Source organism: Zootoca vivipara, chromosome Z (assembly GCF_963506605.1).
Source record: "Zootoca vivipara chromosome Z, rZooViv1.1, whole genome shotgun sequence".
In the NCBI taxonomy this organism is placed as follows: Eukaryota; Metazoa; Chordata; class Lepidosauria; order Squamata; family Lacertidae; genus Zootoca; species Zootoca vivipara.
The window spans coordinates 14829561-14850210 of record NC_083294.1 but is presented as its reverse complement, the minus strand read 5'-3'; the positions used below and the strand labels follow the sequence as shown (position 1 = coordinate 14850210).

The 20650-nt window shown below is 43.9% G+C and overlaps 1 protein-coding gene across 1 annotated transcript in view; it reads left to right on the top strand.

Annotated features, from left to right (window-relative positions):
- Nucleotides 1–1891: 1891 nt before the first annotated feature.
- The window catches only part of GPR107 (G protein-coupled receptor 107), a 44760-nt gene continuing 26001 nt past the window's right edge, over nt 1892–20650 (top strand). Inside the window, exons 1-8 of the mRNA XM_035112988.2 lie at nt 1892–2064; nt 14508–14621; nt 15193–15243; nt 16246–16334; nt 17283–17380; nt 17724–17767; nt 18271–18327; nt 19303–19401. Of these exons, the coding sequence (XP_034968879.2) occupies nt 1903–2064; nt 14508–14621; nt 15193–15243; nt 16246–16334; nt 17283–17380; nt 17724–17767; nt 18271–18327; nt 19303–19401 (714 nt within the window). The 5' untranslated portion in view covers nt 1892–1902. The remainder of the gene's footprint in view (nt 2065–14507; nt 14622–15192; nt 15244–16245; nt 16335–17282; nt 17381–17723; nt 17768–18270; nt 18328–19302; nt 19402–20650) is intronic.

Here is a 20650-nt window from a genome sequence, read left to right as displayed (position 1 = left end):
CCTTAGCCCTACTATCTTGGGACATGGGCTCCATTCTCCACCACAGAGAACTAGACAGTTTCTTACCGACTGCAGCACAATTAGTGATAGCTCAGTAATGGAAGAACCAGGCTGAAATACTCCTGAGCATATGGGGAAAAATATATGGAATACAGTACAGCAAAGTCTGAGGAGGGCAGACTTGCATCTAAAGTCAATGGATAGGAACAAACACTATTAGATGTAATGCTAGATAAGTGTTTAATGGTTCCTGTATTTGTTCAAAAACAAATAGAAAAATTGTTATAACTTTGGGCAACCAAAAGCCACTTGCTGTCTTCACGTGACATCTAGTGGTCACTGTGAAGATGACATCTTTCTATGCAAGTGGAATTTATATGCAAGAAAAAATGCAGGCCAGTTTTGGCTTGGGTGGGGTGCTGGGTTTAAGAACATAAGAGCCATGCTGGATCAGGCCACTGGCCCAACTTGTCCAGCATCTTGTTCTCACAGTGGCCACCCAGATGCCCCAATGGGAAGCCCAAAAGCAGGGCATGTTTGCAACAGCAAGACTGTCTTCACTTTTGATTCTCAGCAACTAGTACTGTATTCAGAAGCATCACTGCCTCAGGCCAGGTTTTGCTGGGCTTGGATCCCGAGCTACAGAAAACTAATGGGAACCCTCAATGCTATGACTCACAAGGATGAACCAAATGGATTAGATTGGACCATAGCTGCCAAGTTTTCCCTTTTCTCGCGAGGAAGCCTATTCAGCATAAGGGAAAATCCCTTTAAAAAAGGGATAACTTGGCAGCTATGGATTGGACTAAGGCAGTGTTTCCCAATCTTGGGTCTCTAGCTGTTTTGGGACTACAACCCCCATAATCCCTAACTAGCAGGACCAGTGGTCAGGGATGATGGGATTTGTAGTCCAAAAATAGCTGGAGTCCCAAGATTGGGAAACACTGGACTAAGGAAGCCATGCAGTGTTTTTGAGTGCATTAAGAGAGAATGAAGGTCCACTCCCGATGTGAATTTGTTCCTTTTTTAAAAAAGGCATCTAAGTTGGTGGCCCTCACTGCCTTCTGTGGCAGTTCCATAGTTCAACTATGCAAAGCATGAAGAAATACTTTCTTTTATCTGTCCTGAATCTTCCTACATCCAGTTTTCTTGGATATAAGAGCGAAACTCCCCCCCCCATCCGCTTTCTTCATGCCACACATAATTTTGTACACCTATATCCCCCCCCCCAACTTCCCTTTTCTCTTAACCGAAAAGCTCTAAATGCTGCAGCCTTTCCTCATAGGGGATTCGCTCCACACAACCTGATCATTTTGGTGGACCTGTAGCTTTAGCCCAATCCCAGATACCTAAAAATCTTGTGTTTGATTTATTATCTTTTATTTATTTATTTTACAAGAGTTATATAGTGCTTGACTGTAATAACACCTCAGAGCGGTTTACAATTAGAATCAAAAGATCGCTAAAAAAAATAGTTTAAAGCAACTATTTAAAGCATTCACAGATAATAATTAAGTAAAATCAGGAATAAGGGATTGGGGCCAGGAAGCTCGCCGGGTCTGACTTTGCGGCCAGCCACTGCCTCTCTCAGCCTAAACTACCTCACAGGGTTGTTGTGAGGATAAGATGGAAGGGAGGGGAGATCCACCTATGCCACCTTAAGCTTCTTGGAGGAAATAATTCCATATATGGGGTTTTTGATTGCCCCGCTCATCCCTTAGGTGAGAAAAAACCCCGCGGCTTCCAAGGCTCGTCGCTTTCGAAGGTGTGAGGCCCTAGTAAACGTTTCTCTAGTCTAGCCCATCTCTCTATGATCCCTGCTGCTGTAGCGTAGTTTCCGGTCTGTTCCTCTTCCTCCTCCACGTCGCCCCTTGACCCCGGAAGTAGGAGGGGCCTGCGAGGATGGCCAGTGTTGATGCTGGAATAAACATGGCGTCGTGCAGGAGCAGGAGAGGCGGTGGCGGTTCCTGCTTGGTTCCTTCGCCTAAGGCGGCGCTGATCCTGCTGGCGGCTCTGCTCCTGGGGGACCCCGCGCGGGCCCGAGTTCACCACCTCACTCTCAAAGTAGGCCCGCTGGAGGGGGGCATGAGGGTTGGGGGAAAGGAGGGGGAGGAGAGAAAAGGAGAGGAGCGAATCGGGCGGGTCACGGGGCCGGTGTGGCGAGGGTTGAACCCGGCGAGACAACTTCTTCCACCCTGCTAGGACTGCGATCACTGCTTGCCCTTATTCGGCAGGAGAACCTTTGAAAGACAGTGGGCAGTGACCAGTGCGTTCTACTCTTGAGTAGGACTTCGTTGGATGAAGCCCATCCTTATCGTTATTGGGTTGTAGGCAGTGTTTAGGCCTATTCGAGAGGAAACCATTGAAATCGGTGGGTAATGGATCGGAAATAACCAACAGCAACAACAATAATACCCAAGAGGAGACCTCTTGAAATTGATCCGTGTGGCTGACTCTGGGGTCACTGGCCTCCCGTGGGTATTGTAGGACTTAGATGGCTAAAACTGTTTTTATTGGGTTGTAGCCTGGTTTAATGTTACTCAGTGTAGGCCCTTTGAAATTGATGGTTATGACTGACTTGGTGCCATTGATTTCCAGTGGGTCACCTCTGAGAAGGACTTAATGGTGATTTTTCTGGTTTCATTTCAGTTGGGGGTTTGGCTGGAATTTGATACAGAAACGGCTTTGGCCACCCTGTATGATATCCTCTGGCAGAAGAGAGACATGGGAAAGGCATCCCTGTCAATTCTTTACCTCAGCGGTCCTTCTAGAGAAACTGTCTTGAGTTGTGGGTTGAGTGGTTCTGCTTTGTGGTAGTTCTAGTACTACTTGGATGGTTGTTTTCAGGGGGTAATGTTTGGGAAGTGCTCTTTGGCCACATGGAGCCTTCAATGTGGGCTACCTCAGGGTTTGATCTCCCCCGCTTATGCTGATCAACATCTACATGAAACTGCTGAATGGGGTCATCCGGGGTTCTGTTAGCAACATGCTGATGACATACAACTCTACTTTTCCTTTACATCTGTAGGTGTGGCAGTGGATGTGCCAACAAACTGAAGCTCAATCCAGATAAAGCACTGTTGGTGGGTGGTTCCCTAAGACTGGTTGGATAGGAGGTTGCCTGTTCCTGATGGGGTTACACTCCTTCTGAAGGAGCAGGTATGTAGGTTAGGGGTCCTTCTGGACCCTTTGATTTTGTTTGAGGCTCAAGTGGCCTCAGTGGCAGAGAGTGCCTTCCATCAGTTTTGGCTGGTGGCACAGCTGCGCCCCATCTGGACAGGAATAGCCTAACTTATGCCGCCTATGCTCTGGTAACCTCTCGGTTAGACTACTGCAATGCATTGTACATATGGGGTGCCTCTGAAGACAGTTTGGAAACTTCAGCTGGTGCAGAGTTCAGTGAGGAAGGCACCAATCCTGGCCCACCTGCACTGACTGCGAAGTAGTTTCTGGGCACAATTCAGAGTGCTGGTTTTGACCTATGAAGTCTTAAACGGCTCAGGATCACACTACTTCAAGGACCATCTCTCCCTATCAGTGTTCAAAATTAGCCAGGTGCCTGGTGCATTTGCACCTGGCTATCAACCACTTGTCACCAAGCGAAGATGCCGGGGTGCCAGAATGGTGCCTGGCATCTCCACCATCTGAAGGTGCATGCCTGAGGATCATTGGATCTGGACTGTTTTTACACACTAATACCACATCCTGTAAGAATTCTATTATGTTTTATCTGTACACTTGGAATTAGTTTCAAGAATCAGAATGCTTTTTCTGTGCAGCCTGAGTAAGAACAGTCACCATTAAGAAAAAGAGGTAGGAATAGGCCAGTAGACTGTCTCTGGATCACCTCAAAGCTGTATTCTAAGGAAGTCAGACCTACCTCTGTGTGGAGGGACCTGCCACAGAGAAGGTGCTGTCCTGTCAGGGTTCAGAGGGTGGTGGAACTACCAAGAGGGTCCCCTCTGTGAATCTTAAGCTCAGTGAATCTTTAGGGCTCTAAACTAAGGTTACCAGATCTTTTTCAATGTATCTGGGGGCACTTTTAAACTTCAATGGATTTTCTATGGGGACCGATTTGTAAATCCGGGGACTGTCCCCTGGAAACGGGGACGTCTGGTAACCTTACTCTAAACCAGGCATCCCCAAACTTCGGCCCTCCAGATGTTTTGGATTACAATTCCCATCTTCCCTGACTACTGGTCCTGTTAGCTAGGGATCATGGGAGTTGTAGGCAAAAACATCTGGAGGGCCGCAGTTTGGGGGTGCCTGCTCTAAACACTAACCTGAACATCTTGAATTGGGCCTAGAAACATTTAAATGAGTAACTTAGATATGTTAAGTTCAACGGATCAATTATGAGTAGGACTAAGTTGCATACAACCTATTCTTATTGTTAGCAATATAATTAAAGGTTATTAGTGTTTAGTAATTGGGATGATAATGAGTGTTTAGTAATTGGGATGATAATGAGCGTTACAGTAAGCCTGCAACTTATATGGAGGTTATGTTTCAGGTATCGCACCAAAAGCCAAAATTGTATATAATCAAAACACATTGGGTTCAATGTTGTGTGGGATTACCAAAGTTATTTTTTCAAGAATTCTGTCCCCTTAAAAAATTTTTTTGCTACCCACTTAAATCTGAATGTGCAGAAGTTAAATATGCATAAATTACAGGTGTGGTGGTTAGTTTGAGATAACACTCTGTATGTAGCTGCTGATAGGCATATGGACCTAGGTGTTGTGGTTATCATGTGGCATGTCCATTGCCTGCTCATCTAGTTATTATGGGCACAGCTCTGTTTGTGCAGCTTGAGGGTATGAACAATTGCTTGAGCCACTTCAGAACCCTGTGTTGTCAGTAGAATTTAGGAATATGAGTTATCGTGCCTTAGCTAGGGCTGTGCTTCCCTAGAGGACTCTTGTTCAGAGCCTGGGTGCTCTCCTGAAGCCATCACTGAGCCTGGATATCCAGATCTTGGCAGTAAACTGGAACGCCATAGGACAGCAGATGTGTTAGATCTGGCCATGATAACATTCCTTGGTTACATCTAATGTGGACTGCTCTAATATATTCTGTGCAACTCTGCCTTTTCAACTGTGTTTAGAAACTTGAAGCTTTCTCTGAATGCTGCAGAAAGGTGTTGAATGGGAACAGTTACAGGAACTTGTGTGGCTCTTGGGGCAGAACTCAAAGTGTTGATCACGACCTGGAAGTTCTAGAAAGACCAGGTTACTCAAAGAACCACTTTCTTATCAATGAACCTGCCTTTTGAGATCTTCCAGAAAGTCTTTTTGCCAATTCTTCTAGTATCCAAGGCACATGTGGCAGGGATGGGCCTCTTTAGGGGTTGTGCCCAGCCATGGAATTCCCTTCCTATCAATCTCCTTCTGCTCTCAGGAAAAGACTTTATTCAGATAGTCATTTAGCCTTTCATGCTGCTTTGACTCTTTTCCCCATTTATGGCTGCTTGTACTTATGGCTTGTACTTATGGCTGCTGTTAGGTGTTTGTTTATCTGTTGCTTTAAAAAATATATCTTTTTTAAAAAGTCAATGTAGACAGTACTGAGCTAGACTAAAGGTTTGGCTCATAAGGGAAATTCTTATGCTTTAATAAATAATGATGAAAGACCATTTCTGTCCTGTCCTTTCTCTTAGGAGCTCAAGACAGTGTAGTTCATTATTCCCTCTATCACCTCCCTGCCTCATTTTATCCTCTTTATCCTAACCTCTATGACTGGCCAAACGATCACCTTCCAAGCTTCTTGGCAATGTGGGAGACTTTAATTTTAGTCTCCGTTAGACCCCCCCCCCAAAAAAAAAACTCCTCACAACAATCCTTTGAGGAGGTTAGGCTAAGACAGTGACCACCAGTTACTCAGTGAGCTTCATAGTCAAATGGAATTGGAACTTGGGAGTTTCCCACCTTGGTGTTACTTATACACAAACACCATTAATGAGGACTATTGTACTGTAAGTTCAGATCTTTGAAAGTCCTCCAAGTTCAGGATATTAATTATTTTATCTTATGGCAGCTAATAGCACTAAACTTTTAAGATGGTAAAGCGCAGGATCATAGGAACCTGCCTTATCTGGGAAAGGGCTCAGTGGTAGAGCATCTGCTTTGCATGCAGATGGTTGAAGGTGCAACGGTTCAACTCATAGCACCTCCTTCTAGGGTTGGGAGAGGCTGCCTGACTGGAGAGCAGCTGTCAGTGAGTGTAGATAATATTGGACTAGGTGGACCCAATGGTGGGACTCAGTTTAAAGCAGCTTCCTATGCACACTGAGTCAGGCTGTTGGTCCATCTAGCTCAGCATTGTTTACACTTAACTAGCAGCAACTCTCCAAGGTTCAGAATTGATTCTTTCCTGACAATGCCAGGGCCTGAACCTGGAGCCTCCTGCATCCAGATCATGCAGTGTAATGTGTAGGAAAGCCTACAATCATAGGGATTCCAAAATATGCTTCAATCCAGGTCACATCCATGCTGTACATTTAATGCACATGGCTTCTCTGAAAGAATCAAGGGAACTGTAGTTAACCACTCACAGTCGCAATTCCCAGAGCTCTTAACAACCTACAGTTCCCAGGATTATTTGGAAGGTAGGTCACATGCTGGACTTTCTGCATGCAAAGCTGGTGCCTCTCCCTAAAAAATAAAGGAAGATTCTAGTCTTTGCAGTTTGTAGTTCTGGAGAAAGGACTGAGTGGTCAGGGATGGAGGCCAGGCTTCAATGCTGGGGGTCGGGGACATTCCACAGTGTTGGAACCCTGGCTGGGAAAGCCCTGCCCTTTGTAAGCTAAGCTTCATTCCACTTCATTCCATGATGTGGCATGTGTTGAGCTAAGCATACCAGAAGGTGTGGATGGCCTGGTTTGCCATCATCTTAGGCAGTGTTATAATTGCACCCATTACAATCTTGTTTCACCCCCTCCCGTTTCTTGTTCAGTTTTTTCTGAAGCTGTCAGGAAAGACCCAGCAACAAAAATGCTTACTCATTCTTTAGCTCATGGCTCAGTTGAGCAATGTCCCTTTTAGCAGGTCATTTCCTTCTGTTCTGGTTACAGGTAGGTAGCCGTGTTGGTCTGGGTCGAAGTAAAATAAAAAAATTCCTTCAGTAGCACCTTAAAGACCAACTAAGTTTTTATTTTGGTATGAGCTTTCGTGTGCAAACTTAGTTGGTCTTTAAGGTGCTACTGAAGGAATTTTTTTTATTTTATTTCCTTCTGTTGTAAGGACTAGTGCATAATGTTTGAGTGCCTCAAACTGGAAAACTGCAGGTGAATAAAAGCTTCAGGTTAATTTGCCTTCTCCAAACTCACCTTGTCTTTGCTCTCTTCATTACACAGGGACAAAAGAAATAAACATGTAAGCTATTGGACATTCTATAAATCAGGGGTGTGGAAACTTTTTCAAGATGAGTGAGTGCCCATTCCCTTCTGGACAACATTCTGGGGGCTTCATGCCAATGGTGGGCTTGGCCAGAGGCAAAAGTGGGCCAAGCCATGTATGTGACTCACCCACATGCCAGCTAATCAAAGCTTGGAGATTTTTATACATACTGTACAGAGAAATGTGAGGGCCTGGGGGGGGGGACCCAGAAAAAGTTGGGAAGAAATTGCAATAAACTAGAGTGCAACTATTTATTTGCTTCAGTTTCATGTCAACTTCTCTGGTTCTGACATGCCCTTGTTTCCCCTAATGTTTTCTGTCCGCTCCTCCCCCAGCCTTTGCATCTTCACGTACACACATCTCCATCCTCCATTCAGGGAATCAAAAGGCATTGTCACAGTTCAAGTGTGTTCCAGCCAAGCAAAAGCACTTGAGAAGAGTGTGAAGGGGTGTGGCCTGGGGAAAGGGGTGTGGCTCAGGAAGTGTCCCGGGAGCCAGATAGAGAAACCTAGAGGGCCGCTTCTGGTCCCCAGACCTGAGGCTTTCCCACCCTTACTGTAACCCACTTTTCAAAATTGTTTGTGGGAGGAAAAGTAGGTCCTGACCCAACTTTCTAGGGATGTTTGTTTAACAGTAATGTTGAAGTTTACAAGCATAATTTTTCTCTGCCAGTGCTTTGCTGCTTGCTACTTCTAACTTTCTCAGCATTGCAGGAGTGCAACCCTCTGTCTGAAAACTTTCTCCACCCCTAGAAGCCATTGTTTGGCTTTCTATGTTGTATAAACAAGGCCACTGTGTACTGTTCTGGTTGCAGCACCTCAAAAAGGATTTTGTAGAGGCGGGGATGGGCTGCTAAACTAATTAAGGAGCTGGATCAACTCCTCTGTGAGGAGATGTTACAACTTTTTGAGGCTTCCCATTGGGGCATCTGGTTGGCCACTGCTGGACTGGAGGAACCTTTAGCTTGAGATTCAATCAAGTACTTGTTTTGCTTTTTGTTCTTGCATGGCCTGAAGTCTGCTGCACCTTATGTCAAGCGACCTAAGGTCATGTCAGCAGGAAGTCAACATTGTTGGTATTAGGTACACATCCACGGGAATTTTAACAGGTACAGCTTAGCACTGCTGAGAGGTAAAGCATTTGCCTAAATTAGCTATGTTCCAATTGGAGGTTAAAACTATGAGAGCTGGGCTGGGGGATCCTTGTTCCCTTTCCCTTTAGCCCCTGAAATCCTGGAGAGATGCTGCCAGTCAGTGTAGGCAGTACTGAGCTGGACTGACCAATGGTCTGACTCGGTATAAGGCAGCTTCCTATGTTCCTGTTTGACTCTGCATTTTATTCAGAACCATGAGGACTACAATGTGGTAAACAAAGGGCCCTAGTTCAGTGGTAGAACACCTTCTTTTCCTATAGAAAGAAATGGGTCCAATGCCTGGCATTTCTAGGTAACTTTCAACTGGGAAAGCCTGGAGAGCTACTTCCAGTTCTGAAGTAGGTGGGCCAACACTTTCACAGAATTATAGAATTGTAATATTAGAAGGTACCCCAGGGGTCATGTGTTCTAGTTCAACCCCCTACAGTGCAGAATTTGCAAGGCACCTTGCAATATTCCTGATGTAATGCATCTTTTGAAATCCTTAGATATTTGAGTAAGAGCCTGCTTAACTGATATCCACTTAAGACTGCAATTCTATGCAGACTTGGGAGTGAGCCTGATGGACTCTGAGTAACATAGTTGCATTGTAATGAAAGCTGAATCCTGTATTGATCTGATTAGCCACTGTAGGAAAAACAGGATGTGGACCAAAATAGCCAATCTGTGTGATTCATTGGGGCTGTGCAATGCTCTGTATATAACATATCCCATGGAACACATCGGGACTTTCCTAGTGATTTTGCAGAGAGACTGTAGCTCAACTGTAGAGTGTTTGTTTGGTGTGCAAATAAAATGACTGTTGTACCATTGGTGTGGCCAGGCTTCTGTATCTTCGCTTGCAGTGGCAAGTGCACCCCTACTTTTCTCCCAACTTTGGCATTGCTGAGATGAGTAACAACCCAGAAGATGTGAACAGTGATCCCAGGTGTGATATTTGGTGGTGGCAGGCTTGACATCGAAGGTGATCACTGGGTAGGCGTGTTCTGTGGAGTCCCTCACACACATGCAGGACCATCTTGGGAAGCACCTACTACCAGAGAGGTTTTTTGTTTTTGTTTTGTTTTTTTGCTTTCACTGTTGCACAATTCCATTGGCAAATTCTCTTTCTTTGAGTGGGGAACCTCCTTGGCCATTGTATGTCCAAGATGTTAGAATCGCTTCACTTTCAAGGGCAGGATTCTGGTGGACCACAACATATGAAGCCCCTCTGGTTCAGTGCTTTTGAGCCTTATGCATTTAGGGTTGCCAGACTCAATAGAGGACAGGACTTCTGTGCCTTTAATTGCCCTGCTCTCTTTTGAGTCTGGAAACCTTAAAGAGAAGCCAGCAGACCCTTTGCTTGGAAATTAAACAAAGGGTCTGCTGGTTTCTCTCTAAGGTTTCCAGACTCAAAAGAGAGCAGGGCAATTAAAGGCACAGAAGTCCTGTACTCTGTTGAGTCTGGCAACCCTATGTGCATTTATTATTATTTTCATTTTTTATTATTGCATCTATATGGGGTTGGACTGGATGGCCCTTGTGGTCTCTTCCAACTCTATGATTCTATGATTCTATATCCCCTTTTTCTCCAAGGAGGTCAAGGTCGCATACAAGGTTTCCCTTCTCATTTAATCCCCACAAAGATTCTGTGAGGTACCGTAGATTAGACTGAAAAGATGCAGTGGTCCAAGTGAGTTTCATAGCTGAATGAGGATTTGAACTCTGTTCTCCCTGGCCCTAGCCCGACACACTAATCACTGTACCACACTCTCTATTATTATTCATTAAACCTACTAGCCCCTTTAAAAAATGAAAATAACTATTTAATTTAATGGCACTTATGCTGCTTAATTGCTAGCATTTGGGTGTGTGGCATGCTTAAAAATAACTCTACAAAGAACAAAATGAAAAAATAGTACTGCCATTTGTTAGGAGGTTTGCCATGGTCTTCTGATCCTCTTATGCATGATTGGTGACCTGGTATTGTGGTTTCTCAAGCTGCAAGTACAGACATGCGTCATTAAGCAAGAGCATGGATGGGGTAAACAAAAGTAGATGTGTGAGGCTGATGCTTGAAAGTAAAACTATGCTGATTTTATTTTTCTCCCTTGTCAGTTTCCTCCATCACATCTTACTCATTTCCCTTGCCGGCGTGCAGTTCTTTCTCAGAAGTTGCAAAACACTTGTAACCGAAACTGTAGAATAATGGGCTGCATAGATAATATATACATTTGAAATCTCAACATGGTTCTATGAGTAATTCAGTCTTGTGAAATTCAGCTGCTAGGTATAGGGAGAGACCAATCCAGCATTTAAAAAATGCTATTAATGGTAAATTGGCATGCTTATATTGCTTAAAATTAAGGGTTTGAACTGATAGTTAATGCATTTCCTTTTTTATTTTCTGGTCTGTGATTCCCCCACCCCAAGTTACTGTATTCTTGTCTGAGCATCCTTGGACTCCCCCCCCCCAATATTTTAGGCCTATTGTTTTCGTATACTGTATTTATACAAGAAGCAATTATCAATGTTCAACAATCCCCCCTTCAGAAGTACCAAATTTATATTTAATTACATTTAACTTTCAAGTCATTTCAGTTTTTAAACAAAGGTGTCATTTCACAAGTTGCCATGTGTCCTTGGAGGCCTGTAATCATGTTCTGTTGATTTTTCATATGTACAGTAATAAAACTTTGCTAGGTTGATTGAAAAGAACAGTAGTGGTTTTCTTGTCCGGCTCTCTTGAACTTCTTTATAATGGCAGGTATAGGGTTTAGGTGTTCTTTATAAACTGCTTAGAGGTCTTCTGTTGAACAAGCAGCATATAAATTGTGTTCAATTAAAAAAAAAGACTATGCAAGGTTGATTGAATTCTTCCCTCTGTCTATTTTGAAAAAAGGGTGGTGGGTATGACTCAAAGCAGGTTATTTCTTCAGACTTTAGCTGTGAGATGTGGTTAGGGTTTGTAAGAATTCCTCTCCCTCTCTCTCTCTCTCTCTCTCTCTCTCTCTCTACATACATACACACATATGCGCACATGCACACACGCACACACACACTAGCTGACGCAGTAATTTCAGGGATCCCGACAGGGCATGAAGAGAAAACCCTCCCCTGCTGTTGACCCCCTACTTTCTTAAGTACTGTAGTGGCAAATGCAGGTTCAGCATTCAATACTTTGACACATTCCCATGTTCTTGTTAATCATAGCATCCATAGTTGGCTTTTGTGTGTGTGGACATGCCCCCTAGGGCCTTAGTCACAATTTCCAGTCCTGTTTCATGAGATCCTTTAGCTCCCTCATTTTACATGGGCTGTGGTGACGTTGCCCCCTACTGATTAAACCAGAAAGTGTTGCTCTTCAGATTTCAAGTGCTCCAAGCTTGCTCTTGTTTGTGTCTCAGTGATAAATCTAGCGGGTGTCTTAAGAATCTCTGTCTCTGTGGCAAGTCCTGGACATTTCACATGCAACTGATTTCCATTGAGTAAATGTAACACACTTCTTAACTGGAAGCAATGGCCAGAGAAACAGCGCTGCAGATAACTGGACCTCCATCAGCAAGCCGGGTGTGTGCTCTTGAGGCTGGGTGTGTGTGGGAAAACAGAACCATAAGGTGTATCTTGGGCAGGGCAGATTGTCATTTGAATGAATCGCTCCTTGTCCGCCTTCCATGGCACAGGCAGAGACTTGCAGCTGTGGTTTTATTTTGCATAGCAACACATGGTGTCCTCCAGATGTTCTTGGACTCCAACTCCCATCAGCTGGCTGGGGCCTGAGGCGAGTTGGAGTCCAACAGCATCTGAAGCAGCACCAGGTTGTTGAAAGCTGGTACAGCTTGTCCCTTTAGGCAGGGGTGGCCAGCATGGTGCCTTCTAGATATGACCGTTTGGCCAGGCTGCCTGCGGCTGATAGTAGCTGGAGTCCAAACAACAACTACAGGGTGCCAAGATGCCCTGCATTGCTTTTATTTATTTATTTATTGCATTTATATCCTACGTAACTTTTTCTCTAATGAGCTCAAGGTGGCATATATGTTTCTTTTTCTCCCTCATCTAATCCCCACAACAATCCTGTGAGGTAGGTTAGTCTGATAGAGGCAGTGACTGGCCCCAAGTTCACCCAGCTTCATGGCTGAATGAGTATTTGAACCCTAGTCTTTCTCAGGTTCTAGTACAGGGGTCAGCAAGGTTTACCTCGCCTGGGCTGGTTCACTCCAGCGGAGATCCCTCTGTGGGCCAGATTGTGTGCCCGTGCCCATAGTTTTTGGCGTCTGCGCAGATGCGAGTTTTGGCGTCATGGAAGCGAGTCCCCATGCCGTGCCGGTTTAGCGCAGTGTGCAGGGACTCACCGAGTTGGTGACTCGGCTCGTGGGCTGGTTAAACGACCCCCATGTGCCGCTTGTGGCCCATGGGCTTTAGGTTGCTGACTAGTATGACACTCTAACCACGGCACCACATTACACCAATGACAGGCTGCAAGAGCCTATGCTCCTACCTCTCTAGAGTGCCATTCTCCTCTCCCTCTGTGGACTTGACCAGGTTAACAGATATGTCAGTACCACCTTTTAAACCAAGGTTGCCAGCCACTAACCAGTTTCCCTCTCAACCAGGGTTTGCTAACTACCGTAGTTTCAAACCCTGATTTTCAAATCCTTCTTCAAGGCAAACCCAGATTGACAGTAACCATTGTTAGGTTAATGCAAATGAACGGAGGATATCATGTTTGTGGAGAGCACATTATCCTGGAGCCTATCCCCCATAATACCTTTAATCACAATGAGGCTAAGACTATAATTATATCATGGTTTTGCCCATTCTCCTCCTATATCTCCTAATGGCATCAAAGCCCAAGAAGGCTAGAACGTGCTGCTCATATTTTTGTTATGATTGACCAGATGGTTCCCTTTCAGGAATCTTTGGCAATGCCTGCCTAATTCTGACAATTTCCCTCAAAACCTTCAAGTATACTTCAAGCTCCACTTGGTTTGGAATTATTCCTGGCTTGGACTTTCCCTTTGTGGGCTTGGTAAAGATACATCATTGGCTTAGTCCCTTTTCTCTGGACACTTCTGTATTTTGTGTTAGCATCATCTCTTTTTTGGTACTGTTTTTCAACAGTCTCTCCTTTTACTTCTTTTCCCCTTCGACGTTATACTGGATACAACATTGTCTTACATTGGGTGTAACTAAGAGACTCTATGATGATATATATATAACATTCTTTTGTAATTCAATATTTTTTAAAATAAAAATTATTATTTTTTTAAAAAAACCAGCTTTTTTTATTATAATTTGGATTCTCCGCAAGCTGTTTTGGGACTTGGTTGAAGGACTGGAAAGGTGGGAAGCTATAAATCCCTATACAATGGGAGACAAGTCACAATCTTGAGTGTAGTTTTGGCTGGTGCCCACTGAGGCTGGTGGGGCAGAAGGCAGGGAGCCCAAGCATTAGGTGGAGCCAAAGCCAATGACAGGTACAGCTACAGTCAATGGTGGGTGAAAAGCCGAAGCCAATGAGAGGCAGAGACAAGTAATTCTAGGTCTAGCCTCATCCTCATCCTCCCTCCCTATTGAGTTCTAAAAGGTGTAACACTGAGACTGCCAGGCAGGGTCATCCTTATGGAAGCAAGCAAAAAAGGGGCTGGCTGTTGGTAGACTTATCCATAGAATTGTAGAGTTGGAAGGGACTCTGAGGATCATCTAGTCCTACTTTCTGCATTGCAGGAATATGCAGCTGTCCTATATAGGGATTAAACCTGTGGCCTTGGTGGTATCAGCAGCATGTTCTAACCAACTGAGCTATGCTGAAACACTTGAGGTCTGTGGGGCAGCATCCCACCTGCCCAAATGGCCCCCCTCTGCTCCTTGAGTGACAAGGCATTCACCAACCCCAGTGACAAGTGCCCTCCCTGCCCATCCCTGCATCAGCTTGCCTCACTGCAGCTTGTAAATAAGCCCTGTTTCCTTTCTTCCAGGAAGACGTACGTCAGAAAGTCCATCTGAACACCTTCGGCTTCTTCAAAGATGGCTTCATGATGGTCAACGTGCACAACCTCTCAGTAAAACCAGTCGGAGTGAAAGACTTCCTGGTAGGCATCCCTTTTGTATTTTGCACCCCAACTGAAGGAACACCCCCCATGCCTTCATGGAAGGGTTGGGCAGTCAAAGGGAGGGTCATGAATTGGGATCAAACACCACTTGGCCCTTTGCAAAGGTCTATACTTTTGAGCCAGAAGTGGTGGTCAGAGCCCTTGACTTTCCAGATGCTGCTGGACTTCAATTCTCATCAGACTCAGGTAACTAATAACCAGGGATGATGGTAGTTCCTAGAATTGTAGAGTTGGAAGGGACCCCAAGGGTTATCTAATCCAACCCCTGCAGTGCAGGAATCAAAGTTACAGAATCCTTGGCAGATGGCCACCTAACCTTTGTTTAAACACTTCCAGTGACAGTGCCACTTTCTGAGAGAGGCGTTGTTTTTTTTAATTTCATTTATATACTGCTTTAGCAAAGTTTTTCTAATATGAGAAATGACTGCTTTTATCAAGAAGTAAAAAGCTTGATTACCGTTTTTCACACATACTTAGAATCTGTTGAAAACCTTGAATTTTAATGATTCATTCTTTGGGAAAAAAATGTATGTGCTTTTTTCTTTTTTAGGTGGGATTCAGTTTAGACCGAACACGGAATGATGGATTCTCCACTTATCTGGTAAGGCCATAGGTTGAGTACATTCTAGCTCAGACAAGACCAATTAGAACACCCAAATTTATCATTGTTTTCTGCTGAGTTCTTTTGGCTGATGAAGAAGAATGCTCTGCCTTGTACAAATCCATCTTGGACACAACATGGACTGAGGTGACAATGTATTGGTAGTACCTCCTTAGATTTATGTCTGCTTCTCTGAAAAAGTGATGTTATTGCTACGTGAAACCCTCTGGTGGACCTATCCAGCTGTTTAAAAAAGAGAGAGAGAAAAAAAGAGAGCCTTTTTGGAAAGAAGTAGTAGTGAGAGAGAAGTATAGGATCCTAAACTATAGATTGAGAAAATGCCAGGAGTGTTTGCAAACCTGTAATCACTTATTTGATGGTAGGAGCATGCCTAGTTACTTCACAAGGATAGAAAAGTGTCTTGTTAGTTATAGAGAACTGGTACCAAAAAATGCTGTAATTATGGCAGTTTCTGAGAAGCTTACTCATTATATGCGCACCTTAAGGGGGCAAACGGAACTCAAAAACTCTATGCAGCAGGTGGTGGAATTTTGTATTACATTTGTAGTCGATAACAAGACCTAGAAGGCCACAAGTTCCCATGCCCACGTACCCACATTAGATGCTTTGGGTGGCTCTTGTTCTTGCCTCATGTCGCCCAAGATCTCTGGTTTGCTTGTTTTTTTACAAGCAAGCAGTACGTACATTTAAATAAATAAATAAATAAATAAATAAATAAATAAATAAATAAATGCAAATAGAAACAACTTTCTGGCTTTCATGCCCTCTTAAATCTGTTTGGAGAAATTTGCAAGTAATTTGATTTTTGTCCTTCGTTCTGGTTTTATGCGTTCCTTGTTTGAATTCAGAATAAAGAATGAATAATAATAATAATAAAAATATTGACAAGCTAAAGTCCCTAGGCCATTTACTTCCTCCCCTTATGCAAGGAGGTGGCTGGTGTTTAGAATCATCAGTTTTTGCTTACTCCTCCTTCTCCAGGATGAAGAAATGGAATATTGCATTTTGAATAAAACGCCAGACCATGACATCTCAGTCACCCGTCTGATACTGGACTTCACAAAGAAGATGTAAGAGATGCTTCTCATATCTCTCCATTCTCTCACCCTCCACACCCAATTTGGAGCCTGTAGAAGAAAGCACAGGCTCTGGGAAACAAATTTACAGCCCAGGGGCCTCATTCCCTCCTGGGAAACATTCCAAGTGCCCCATCCCAGTCGTGAGCAGGGCCAGAAATAAAGGTGGGCAGTGGAACGGATACGACGTTTAGGATCATATGCAAGGTCCATCTAGCTTGGCATTGTCTACACTGATTGGCAACAGCATTCCGGGTTTTCAAGCAGTAGGGTGGACATTCCCAACACTACCTGGAGATGTTAGGGTTTGAACCCGGGGCATTCTGCATACAACGTAGGTGCTCTGCTCCTGAGCTACAGGTTTTTCTTAATTTTTTTTAAAACAACAACAACAATTATAATCCAAAAAATGCACCCTACCCCAGAGACCATTATTTATCATAATTATCCAAGTTTCCAAAATTTTAACACTTCTTGAGATGGTTTGACCCCTTTCTGCTTTAACAATACAAATTCCACAAATGCCTTCCATATTTCCTCAAAATAATTTCTCTTCCGTATTCCCCTTCTTTGATAGCACACATGAATTCATCATTAATCTCTACGTTCCACACTTTATGCCATTCTTCTATTTGAAATCTACCTTGCTATAGGTGCAGTATTTACTTCTACAGGGTGAGTCTTTTTAAAAAGGCCCCATGGAACATGTGTACTCTGTATCCACGAGGCCTCTTTTAAAGGACCCACCCTGTATATAATAGGCTGGTTTCTACACACCCAAGCCATACCCTGGAGAGCCAATCATTGTGGACAGTTCTGCCCTAGATGGACCAGTGTTCTGACTTGGCATAAGGCAGCAGTTTCCAGGGTCCCAATGTCATATATTTTTGCTACCCATATAGATATTTTTGTGCCATTAAAGCATTCCCCCTTTCTCCCCAGTGTGCAAGTCAAGCCCAAATCCAATATTCCCCAGTTGCCAGAAATTGTATTTGATGACACTGATGGAAGTGTGAATGTGGGAAGCAAGCAGAATTCAGGTAAGCCTCCCCCATCCCCACTCTATGGCTGGCCATTAATTTAATGAACAGCTTCAGTTGCATGCCTGTGTCTTATCAGGAAAAGCTGCATGTCAATGGCCTGGCTGTAGAGTTCACTACCGCAATTCAACTACTGGTCTTCACTGGGAGACCTATATGGGAGAACCAGCAAACAGCTGGAACGCAGGAACATTGCTGCCTCCAATTACAGAAGCAGAGCATAGCCATCAAAGCTGGTTGCATGAGAGTGCTGAGCACATTGGACTGCTGGTCTCAGTAGTGCAGACCATCATGTGATTGACCAAGGTCCCTGTTCTCACACTTGTGTGTTTTATGCCTCTAGATCCTAAGCAACCACAATCCAAGCAAAATGTGACAGAACCCCAGGTAAGAAACTGTTGCCTTATTTTGAATATTATTATTAGTGTTGTTGTTGTTGTTATTGTTATTAACCAATAGAATATGTACCAACCAGTAACAGAATGGACATACACAAAACAGAAAAATGTAAGAACAAGTACATCATCCAAAGAACGTGAGGAGCATATGGGAAAAGGGGAGCAACCCTGAGGATGGAAGAATCTTTTTAGCTGTAACTTCATTTAGAAAGTTTTTAACTAACTGCCTTTTCAATGTTTTTGATTGTAATTGTTTTTAGAATGTTTTGATCTGCTTTTGCTTGTTTTTGATTTTATATTGTATGCCTGTTTACCACCCTGGGCTCCTTGGGGAGGAAGGGTGAAATGCAAATTCAGTTAACAACTTTTTGCATATCTTAAGGCTGCACTGATGAGGATGGTTTTGCAGTTAGCATTTTCCCTTGATGAATTCAACCTGTTCCTAGTGAATTGGCAATAGTTTGACTTTGTCTCAATTGCTCCTTGATCCAGTTGCCGCCAGAGAAGACACATCCCATCCAAAGCAAAGATGGTTACTATTCATTCCAGGTCAGTGCTCCTGAAACATAAGTAGGGTGCGTGAGTGTCTGCTTTGCTGGAAGTTTCCTAAAATGCCACCTTCTCCATCTTAAACTTGAACAACCACCAAAATCTGCTTCAAAAGCCTTTCTTTGGGGCACAGAAATCCAAAATTTTGGAAATGCTTCATTTTTTCTGTCAATGACATTGCAGTTCTTTGTGTCTTTATTGTTATGAATTACATGGGGATTGCTTGATTTTGGTGTCCACTTGTTGAGATATTTTCATTTATTTATGACTTTTAAAAAATTTGCTACTATTTTGTGATTGCTAAGGTGAATTATTCAGCTTCTTCGGTGTGCTAAGCTGCCATCAGCATTGTTTTAACTGTGAAAAGATGGTGTACAGATCAGTGATGGTGAGAAATGGACAGGAAGCCAGTGCCATTGGTGCATAATCCATATTCCATCTCTCTGGATTCCACCAACACCTGGGCTGCTTCCTTCTTCTCTCTCCCACTGATTAAAGTTTCCAAACCATCTTCAGTGTCAGCCATAATTTCTTTTACAATAATCTCTGCCTTAAAAACCTGGTCCGATAGCATCACTTGGGAGAGCACTCAGTGATTTATAACTCTGTTTCGTAGGCTGCTTGGAAGGCTCTCCCTTCGCCAGAAGCAGTATATAAATTAATAATGCTGAGCTGAAAGCAAGAAGTTGGTTTTAGAGTCAGGGCTGTTTTTTATTTATTATTTATTCGGGGCATTTGTACCCCATTCCTCAGCCAAAAAGCCTCCCAGGGTGGCTTGCATACAATCAGTGTCCACAGGCTTACAATCTGGAAACAAAACCATAACAAAAGGGGAAAGGAACAGGGAGATCAGAGGAAAAAAACCAAACTTGACACCAATTCTTAAACAATTGTTTACCTTAGTTGGACTACTTTAAAGTGGAATGACTCGTGAACATTTGCACAGATTGTTGACATTTCCTTTCTTCTTCTCAGTTCTCCTTCAACATCAGCTCAGAAAACCAAGAAGGCCTCTACAGTCTGTATTTTCACAAATGTGTCCCGAAGAATGAGCAGCTCCTCTTCAGTCTTGATGTGAGTTGGGCTTTTGTTTACTTTTTTTGCTTTGAACCCAGACTCGTCATCCACCCAGCTCCCTCCTGTTGTTCTGGACTGCTTTGGGAGAGTGTGAGAATGACATCCAAAATATTTATCGGCTAGGAATGCCCCATGGTATCTCACCCTGCACCATCTAAATTGGCAGCAGTTGGTGTACATTGGGACTGGTGGGGTGGAAGGCAGGGAGCCAGAGCCAGTGATGTGCCCAGCCAGAGTTGGTGGTTGGCGGAGCCAGAACCAGACCAGGCAGAGCCAATTGATTCTAGTTTTATTCTCTTCCTCCTCCCTCCTTAGCTCTACAAGGGGCAAATCAGACTGAGGAGGAGGAGAAAACTGACAACTAGGGTCACCCTCTGGCAGTGGCGTAGTAATGGGGGCAGGGGGCGTACCGCCCCGGGCAGCAGGCTGGACAAGGAGGCATACGACACGGCGACGCGGCAAACCCCATGAGCAAGCCGTGGAGTGAGGCAGTCTCGCTTGCATCACCGCCATGGAGGAGAAGCCCCGATGTAAGCGAGACTGCCTCACTCCGCGGCTTGCTCACGGGGTTTGCCGCGTCGTATGCCTCCTGTGCGCCCGTGCGCCGTGATGCATGCGCACGGCGGACACCATGCCCCCCAGTGGGGTGCCTTCGGGTTTGCTGCCCTGGGCAGCCAGGTGGCTAGCTATGCTGCTGCCCTCTGGACTGGTTCTAATCAATAAGGCAGGCAGGTGGGGGCTGGCTGGGAGCAGACAATGTTTGGTGGGGCAGTCGACAATTTACCCAAATGGAGCAACCTCTGCTGATCTGAATTCTCCATGCTGATAGTTCCTTTTCAATTTTCCTAATTTCCTGGCTTGAAACTCTTTTTAAAACTGTTTTAATTGCTACACTGTTTTTCCTTTTTCCTTTTACAATTGTCTTGTTTTATTTTATGTTTTAATTGTTGGTGCTTACTTTTATTTTATTTTTTGAATAACTTTTTATTGGGTTTTATAAACAGGAATCATAGGAAAAAATAAATGATAGAAATAAACAGACCAAATCTTCTCATGTTATTTGTACATCACAAACATAGTATAGTAAATTCACAGTAATATCTACAACACGTGGTTCATCACTAGTGGTCAACATCTAGGTTATTGATTCTTGAATTGGCTTAAAGAAAAATGAAGGGGAAACAGGATTGAACAGAACAAAAAATAAAAAAGAATGCCGGAAGAATGCACACGAAAGCTCATACCT